The 9,724-nt window shown below is 33.3% G+C and overlaps 1 protein-coding gene across 1 annotated transcript in view; it reads left to right on the top strand.

Annotated features, from left to right (window-relative positions):
• MALRD1 (MAM and LDL receptor class A domain containing 1) overlaps nt 1-9,724 on the top strand; it is a 514,668-nt gene that overhangs the window by 199,393 nt on the left and 305,551 nt on the right. The window contains exon 24 of the mRNA XM_012803304.1: nt 512-725. Within this exon, the coding sequence (XP_012658758.1) occupies nt 512-725 (214 nt within the window). The remainder of the gene's footprint in view (nt 1-511; nt 726-9,724) is intronic.

The raw sequence follows: 9,724 nt of genomic DNA, 5'->3' as shown, positions 1-9,724 counted from the left end.
AAAAAAAAAAAACTAACAGTATTGAGAATTGATATCTTTTAGCTTCCAAATTGTTGAGGTGGTCATATCTGGGATCTGGTAGGAATTGAGCAAAATAAAAGTTATCCTTGTTATCTTCTTTCTCTTTGTACTGAACGTCTCGTGATGACATTCTGCTTCCGTGTGTATGATGAGATGCTGAGAAATGACCTGGTCTCATTTGGGATGTGATAGCTGGCAGAGGTGGCAAATCGAGTTGGTAACTCTTGGCCATGTTCTGGTCCCATATCCTAAAAACCTAGGCACAAAGCAGTGGTGTTGCCCTTCCCACATTCTTAGGTATTGAGGATGAACCAGATCTTAAACGACCTTCAGATTCCTGGGTCACTTTCATTATAGGGAAATTCTTTTTATCAAATTCCAACTTGATTTACTTAATATTTAGTGTTTGCCCAAGTTTTGAATCTCTTAATTGACAGCTCAGCTCAACTATAATTGGCTTTTCCTTTTTCCTTTTTTTCTTTTTTTTAAGATTATCTTCAGGGCAAAACGTGGTGTCAGTTACATCGGTGATGTAGCCGTGGATGACATTTCCTTTCAAGATTGTTCCCCCTTACTCAGCCCAGACAGAAAATGTACTGCTGAAGAATTCACGTGTGCTAACAAACACTGCATTGCAAAGGACAAGCTGTGTGATTTTGTGAATGACTGTGCTGATAACTCAGATGAGACGACTTTGATTTGCGGTAAGTAAAAGGGTTCTCTTTTCTTTCTTCAGCTTTACCCCCTCAGCCTTACCTGATGTGATTTTTTTCGTGGTTGAAACATGTAGTGTATATCTATCGCAATACTGGAGATAGATAAGGTGCTTTAACAGTATAAATACATCCCTTTTCCCCCCTCAACAATATATTTACAATCACAATTCTTTTTAAATTAGTTGTTGGCTTCTTGTGTGAGTGAAGTAATTGGAGACAAATTGCAAAACAGGTATCTTCAAAACATGGAAATAATTATTTACCATGTGAAAGACTTTTTTTTTGGATTAAGCACAATAATTATCAAAGCCAGTTCACATAGAGTTGGTAAGGTTGATAAGCCTCCATGCTTTGATGTTTCAGAGGACTATCAGTTCTCTGAGTAAATTATCAGATGTGATAAATTGTGAAAAACCTAATTTAAAAAATCAATATCCTGATAAGTACCTGTACATAAAATAGGCAAAGCAATCTCTCCAGGGAGATACATGTCTCCTGTGTAATATTGTTGTAGGACATCAACTCATAATAAGCAGCACCTATTAAAATATCTTTACCTAAATGGGCCATATGTAGTCATTAGGGTAACCCTGAAAAATGGTGCAGCAGCGTCTAATGTTGCTTCATTTCCTTGCAAATGATGTGAACATAAATTGTCAGAATGAAAGTTGACAGATTATTTTGCTACTTCTTATAATAATTTCTGAGCTAGAATATCCCAGGTAGATTTTATTTGCTTTTTGACACCAAACCTGGAAGGTTGGTTATATGGTTCTATATAATAAATATGAAGTTGCAACTTCAGTGGATAGAGCTCATGTTTCTATAGAACCTTTAATGCTCAAATCCCTTTTCCTCTTTATCTTCATGAAGTAAGTAGGATGGATCTTACCAGAACTTTCCATGGATGAAGCAGCCAGTAAGAGTGGTTAAAATTTTGTCAAAGTTTTAAACACGAGTACTGACAGAATTGGCCCAGAATCCAAGTGCTTTGATTTTTGATGCAACATTTTGTCCTAGCTACTATACCAATTCTGTGAAAAACCAATCCTTAAAAAAGGTTACATGTTGTCACGATACATGAACAACAAGTGTTTAAGGTGATGGATATGTTAATTTCCCTGATCACTACACAGTGTCTTCAAACACTGCACTGTACCCCATACATACATGCAATTTCTCTATCAATTAAAAACAAAACCAAGCTTACTGTCTAAAAAATTATAAAACTTGATGCCCTGTTTATATCCTATAACTATACATTCCTTCAATTTTGGATTTTTTTTTATAATATCCATTTTTATATATCTCAACCAAGCAAAAATACTGGCTCATCTGGCATTATCTATTAATATTTATCTTTACCTTATGAATATTTTCTGCTACACTTTTACTTATTTTCTGCATCAAATGCTTCTATATTTTCTTCATGGCCATTTTTATGTAAATATCGCACAAATCTATTAGGTTAATAGTTAAACAATAGTGTTCACAGAGAACACGTGAATTTATTCGGAATGTTTCCAATGTATCTCTTTCTCAGAGATATAATTTAATGAAATATTTTTAAGAATTCAATTATCAATTAGTTTCTGGCTAAACGTCTTCAGTTTGTTGTAGTCAGGCTCTAAATTCATGAATATTTGAGAGAACTTTCTATTTGTGTTTGAGGAAGAATGCTAATATACTAAATGGATGAGAAATACACTGAATATTGTCTTGGTTGTTCTTTTGTTGAAACCTAAAGGCAAAATTAATCAGAGGGTAAGTTTGGAGGGTAAGTTCTACCTGAAGGTGCTTTTTGGTGAACTGAAGGCTAAATCTCTTTGTTTTAGTTTTGAATGGGCATGTTCCTATCAGTAATAACAGACCAAGAAAGCTGAATGAGTTCCAAAAACTGCATAGGAAAAGAAAACTTTTTCAGCTCCTAGGATAAACAAATAAAAAAGTTAGAATGAACTTGAACTTAGCATTACTCCTCATTACAAGATTGTGATTTCTTTTTACATAACATTGCTTATTAAAAAAAATTCATCTATATTCCCAATCTCCTGATCTTAAATGTTATGTTTTAATTATAGAGTGGCTAGAAATCTGCTCTATGAATTATGAGTGGTATTATTATCCTGCATATGCTCTAAACTTTGATGCTCTAATTAAACCCAGAAGAATAGGAAGACAAAATTAAAGGAATTACCATAGCAACTATTTTCAAAAGTATAGCTGGCAACCAACCAAATGTCTGGGCTTAAATTCAAGTCTTGGTTACTTGTTTTGTTTTGAGAATTCTAAGTAAAAGGTTGAACATAACTCTAAGAAAACTTTAGGAATGTGATTATGTAGAAATGTGCCATCTAGGAAAAGCAGAAGAATGAAAGAAATGAACTCTTTACTAGCCTCTCTTTGATTATGGAACAAAAAATAATCTTTAATAATACAAGAGTACCTGGTGCTTTATCTTTCTGTACATCGGTGTAGACACAAAGCAAAATTTGTCAGAAAGAATGAAAATTTTATTTATGGTTTTGCAATCTGAATAACATTTCTAAAATGTAGGACATAGTCAAAGAAAGTGATTTATGTGTCTACAAACTCTAAAACCTTATTTAAACATCATCCGACCATTGTATAGAGCTCCTGTGGAGAACAACCATATATCTTTTTGTTTTGGGATATATTCTAGTTAGCATATATTTTGTTAATACATAATCCAAAATATCTCTGGCATTATGAAATAATTTAATTCTACACTGTGATAGATGAGGAATCAGGATATTTGATAAACATAATTAGTCAGTAATCTGAACCTATTGGGTATATGTAACACTTTTTACCAACTAGATACCTGTTCTGTTCTAGCACACATACAATATTTACTAAGAAACAAAAATGGTTGTATTTTTAAATATTCATAAATTTCTATAATTTTATGTACTAAAGTCATGCAGAGTATGCCTTTTCAATTAGGCTGGAAGTCCATTATGAGACATTACCTAGAAATCTCAATTAGTGAGGAGAAAGATACTTTTAATAAACCATATCCCTCCTCAAAAACTCACAACGAAATTTGAAAATGTTTTGAGTCCAAAAAAAAATCCAGATAATGCATAACACAATCTGCAGGATATTGCTAAGCCAGTACACAGAGGCAAATATTGTCTTAATCATAGTTAGAACCAATTAGTTGAAGATGCACATTAATGAAATAGAACACAAATCTGAGACAGAGAAGATTCATAAAGTGATAAAATTTGCAAAATGCTGTCACAAATGAAACAGAAGATAAAAATATTAAAGTTGTTTAATGTATATTTATTGAGGAGTCATATGTCAAGCAACGTTTGAGATGTGTAGTATATACATCATTAAATGAAATGGAAAAAAGTCCTATTCTTCATGAGCCTATGCTCTTTCTTGGGTTAAACAATGTATTCTCTGTTCTTTTTCTACACGCACACACACAGAAATAACATACAACCACATACAAGTACATATATGCATATGCAGGATGTTAACACTCAAAAGCAAATCATACAGATTGTTATAAGGTGATTAGTGCTCAGAGCAAAATGTAAAGTAAGGGAGATTGTGAATGGAGGAGAGAGGGAAAGTTGAAGTATGAATATTAATTGGCATGGCATGGGTAGGTCTAGATAAAAAGGTATTTAAGCAAATTTTTGGAGGAGGTTGGGACCTCTTGTTTGCCTTTTAAATATTATTTGTTATTTGCCATCCCAGTGGGTACATAGTAGAATCTCACTGTAGTTTTGATTTGCATTTCCCTAATGACTGATAATATTGAGCAATTTTCTAAGTTCATTGGCCATTTTTTTATCTTCTTTGGAGAAATATCTATTAAGGTTATTTGCTCATCTTTTATGGGCTTGTTTATCTTTTGTTGTTGAGTTATAGGAGTTCTTTAAAATCCTGGATATTAAACTATTATCAAATTTATGATTTGTAGAAATTCTGTAGGGGATCTTTTTATGATTTTTACTTTTAAAATTAAAGTAGACTTTAATTTTATAGCTGATTTTGAGTCACAGTATAATTGAGTGGAAAGTATATAAAGAGATCCATCTATCCCTTGATCCCATAACCCACAGCCTCACCCTGCTGACCATGACCCATATAGGAGAGGAAGAATTCATATAATCTTTGTGCCTAGAGTGACTAATTAACACCCAAAGTCCATAATTTACATTGAGTTTCATTTTTGATGTTGTATATTCTATGGATTTTGTCAAATAAGGAGGGTATCAAAAAATGTATACACATTTTAAGAAAGGAAATAACTGTTAAAATTATAATACTATATACCAATAACACAAGATGAATACAGGTCATGTTTGGGCACCTCTGGTAATTGCAAAAGTCAAATATGACTCGAGTATTACAAATGTAATACATTTCTTCCTTTCTTGAAATGGGTATGCATTTTTTGGCACCTTCTGTATATAGTAACGTATATCCTAGTTTCCTACAGAGTGGTTTCACTGTCCTAAAATTTCTGTGTTCGACCTTTTCATCTCTCTCTCCAAAATCCTGATAACTGATTTTTAGGGTGACCATAATTTTGCCTTTTTCAGAGCATCTTCCATAGTCAGAATCACATATGTGTTGCCTTTCAGATGGCTTTCTTTGACTTAGTAATATGCATTTAGGTTATCTCCACACCTTGATAGCTCAGTTCTTTTCAGGGATGAATAATATTCTGTTGTCTCAATATACTGTAGTGCATTTATCCATTCACCCATTGAAGGGCATCTTGGGTATTTCTAGTTTAAGCCTTATGCTTATGTAGGTTTTTGTGTAGATGGAAGTTTTCAGTTCATGTGAATAAATATCCAGGAGCATGATAGCTGGCTCATATGGTAGAATACTTTGATTTTGTAAGAAACTGCTACACTCATTGCTTTCCAAAGTGGCTCTACCATTTTGCATTCCCACCAGCAATGAATTAGAATTTCTGTTACTCCATATCTTTGCCAGCATCAGGTGTTGTCAATGTTTTGGATTTTTGTCATCTTAATAGGTATGTCATAGTATCTCATTGTTTTTTTGATTTCCTAATAGCATGATCTTGAGCATTTTTTTGGTATGGTTAGTTGCTATATGAGGTCAGATATTTTGTCCATTTCTTTATCAAATTATTTCATTAAATTAATCCTTTCTCAGATGTGTTTTTTGCAAATAATTTTTTCCTGTCTGTGGGTTATCTTCTGATTTTCTTTACAATGCCTTTCATAAAGCATCAGTTTTAATTTTAATGAAAATTGTGTGTATAAGTTTTTTTTCATGGAGTGTGCCTTTGATGTACTTAAACAGCTATGGCCATAGCAAAAGATCATATAGATTTTCTTGTATGTTATTTTCTAGAATTCTTACAGGTTACCATTTTGTATTAAAGTCTGTGATCCCTTTTGAACTGAAGCGTATAAAGTCTTCGTCTAGATTCATTGTTTTGCAGGTAGATGTTCAGTTTTTCCATCACTATTCATTGCAAAGACTATCTTTTCTATATTGATTTGTCTTCATTCTTTTATTGAGTATCAGTTGGCCATGTTTTCATGCAGCTTCTAGTCTCCATATTCTGTTTGATTGACCTTTTTTTCTCTCCATCATCGTGATTACCATAAACTTTATTGTAAACCCTGAAGTCAGGTAACATCAGTCTTCTACCTGGCTCTTTTATTGTTTTCCACTATTGTGTTGGCTATTCTTGATCGTTTGCCAATTTGTATCAACTTTAGGATCAGTTTGTGAATAGCTACAGATTTTAGGATTTTATGGATTGCTAGGATTTTATTGGCATTTCATTGAACATAAAGATAAAACTGGAAGCACTTGAGTGCTTCTAATCATGAACATGAAATATCTCACCTTTTATTTAGTCATTCTTTGGTTTGTCTTATTACAGCTTTTTTTTTTAACTTTTATTCTCATATACCTGATACATATTTTATTAGGCACATACCTGGGTATTTCATTTTGGGATAGGAGGGTGCTAATATAAATGGAATTGTGTTTTCAGTTTCAAATTCCACTTGTTAATTGCTGATATATAAGAAAGATTGACTTTTGTATATTAACTTTGCATCTTGCAACCCACTATAATTGCTTTTTTAGTTCTGGGATTTTTTTTTTTTTTGTCAATTCTTTTAGATTTTCTGAATGGATTAACTATGGCACATGTAACCAAAGATAGTTTTGTTTCTTTCTTCCAAACTTGTATAACCTTTACCTTTTTCGTTTTTATATTGTACTAGCTACGATTTATAATGTGATATTCAAAAGGAGTTGTCAGAGAAAACTTCTTTGCTTTGTTCTTGATCCTAGACAAAAAAAAAAAAAAAAAAAAAGGAAAAGCTTTCAACTGTGATGTTAACTATAGATTATTTTGTAGCTATTCTTTTTGAAGTTGCTGAGAGTTTGTGTCATAAACAGGTGTTGGATTTTGTCAAATGCTTTATTTTCATTTTGCTGAGTTTTTTTTAATCATAAATGGGTGTTGGATTTTATCAAATGCTTTTTCTCACATATTGATATGATTTTGTGATTTTTCTTCTTTTCTTGTTGTGATAGATTACATTAATTGATCTTTTAATGTTGATCTAGTCTTGCAAATCCAGAATACATTCCACTTAGTTATGATATATAATTATTTTTTTTAATTATTGGATTTGATTTGCTCATATTTTGAGGATTTTTACATCCATGTTCATGAGAGATATTGGTCTTTAGTTCTCTTTTCTTATCCATAGGTGACTATAAAAGGTTTGAGACAGACTGTGTTATGATTCATCATTTCACTTCCACCGTCCTTTCTGGTTCACCCGAGCAAGTTTCAACTTGCCCAGCTTATCAGTGTTGCTGGGAGGGCTTCCTCTGTTTCAATCCATACAAATTTCACATTGCTTGATTTCTGTGTATCTCAAACCTTTCACAAGCAATTGACTTGACCCACATAGAGGCTTTTTCTAGTTTTGGTATTAAAGTGACACTGGTCTCCTAGAAGGACTGAGGAAGTATTAATTCTCTCTGGTTCTATCTTCTATAAGAAATTGTAGAGAATTTTTAAAAACATTTTTAGGTTTGTTGTTTAGCATTTCATCACTTTAAACTTTTGACTGCTTTCCAGAGTTCTGACAAAATTGATTCTGACATTTTCTGCTTCCATTTTGGTGTTTCTATGGCTGAACAGAACTTAGAGCTGCCTCCCAGACCATTTGGCTGATGTCACTCCTGATTTTGCCGGCTTCCCACCTACAAGGTCTGCGAAATGTGATGCTTCTCACCCACTCAAATTCTTTTTGAGATGTGCCTTTTCCTCTAAACTTAATTACAGGTTTTTGGGCACATCAGACTTTTGTTGAACCATAAATAATAGTCTGTCTAGGAAGATATTTTTTTCCTATCAGAGGTCTGAAAAATGGTGTTCAGCTCTACACTTAATTTAACTTTACCCTGAGCCAGGACTTCATGGGGATTTGGTGGGGTTTTTTTGAGGATATATTTTAATAGTCACACTCTTGATGAAATAAAGATTTTTTCCCACATTTTAATAGCCCAGTATTTGTGAACTGTTTCTTAGCTGTCTTATATGTGTTTGCTTCCTGTTCAGTTCTTTTCCAACCTTATATTTTTCTTTCTTTCTTTTTTTTTTTTTTTTTTTTGGGGGGGCAGAGTCTCACTCTATTGCCACATGCTAGAGTGCCATGGTGTCATCACAGCTCACAGCAACCTCAAACTCCTGTGCTCAAGTCATCCTCTTGCTTCAGCCTTCCAAGTAGCTGAGACTACAGGCTCCTGCCATAATGCTCAGCTTACTTTTCTTTCTTTCTTCTTCTTTTCTTTTTTTCTTTCTTTCTTTTTTATTTTTGGTCCATTCTTTTTTTCTTTCTTTCTTTTTTTATTTTTGGTCCAGTGACTCAGGTGCTAACTGAATTTTTCTGTTTTTTATAGAGATAGGGTCTTTCTCTCCGTGAGGCTGGTCTCAAACTCCTGAGCTCAATCACTCCACCCTCCTTGGCTTCCCAGAGTGGTAGAATTACAGGCAGGAGCCAAGGCAACCAGCCATGAGTTTATATTTTTCTCATAGAATCTTATCAAATGCAGTGAGTAACAACCAATTTATTCTCTAATGTTTTGCCCAGAAATATCCTCAGACAAATTTGCAATCTAATTAAATGCATTTTCTGCTTTCCTCAGTCTTTTAGGCAGCCAATTTATCAAATATTATGATTTTATACAACACAGATGTCCGTATTTTCAATCTACTATAATAGTTCTTTGTGCTACCTGTCATCCTGGCCATTGCCACAAATTTTAGGTAACTTCTATGTCAGTACCCATTGTAGGTGCTAACTTCCTCGTAAGTTATCTATATGACAATAATGTTATGTAACAGATCACAGCAAAATTCAGTGTCAATTAAAAATCGTTTCTTATCACCCTCTAAATGGTGAGGTTCTTGGATTTGGGTTAAGTTTAGCAGGGTTTGGTACCAAGTTGCGAGTACATCTTAGGCCTGATTTCTGTTTCTGATCCAACTTTGTAGGCATGTTCTTGAGCAAAAAGTAAGAACACAGAGAACAAATTCAAACATGCATGTATATGTCTATTTTCTGCTTGTGCCTATTCTCCTCTATGGCTCCAAACACTTGCCTAGCCATGACCAGTCTCATACCCGCTTCACCAAATCAATGGGATGGGAAAATATAGTCTGCCTAGATTGGGGAGGAACAGAAAGAACACTTGATAAAAAATAAGCCATACTGTTACAATCCATTATGTAATAGCAATCTTACTAAAGTTATTATAAATATTTTTAAATGCTTTTTCCCCCTATTGCATGAAATATTCTTCAAAATATCATTACCTTTTTTATGTCACGTCAATGTGAAATTTAACACTGCTAAAAGTTAAACTCAACTACTCAAATCTTGGTCCACAGGTACATGGTATTTTTTTTTTTTTTTTTTTTT

Source organism: Otolemur garnettii, unplaced genomic scaffold, assembly GCF_000181295.1.
Source record: "Otolemur garnettii isolate 467f Iridium unplaced genomic scaffold, OtoGar3 scaffold00019, whole genome shotgun sequence".
In the NCBI taxonomy this organism is placed as follows: domain Eukaryota; kingdom Metazoa; phylum Chordata; class Mammalia; order Primates; family Galagidae; genus Otolemur; species Otolemur garnettii.
Note: the sequence above shows the minus strand (reverse complement) of the source record. Positions and strands in the feature narration are given on the sequence as shown.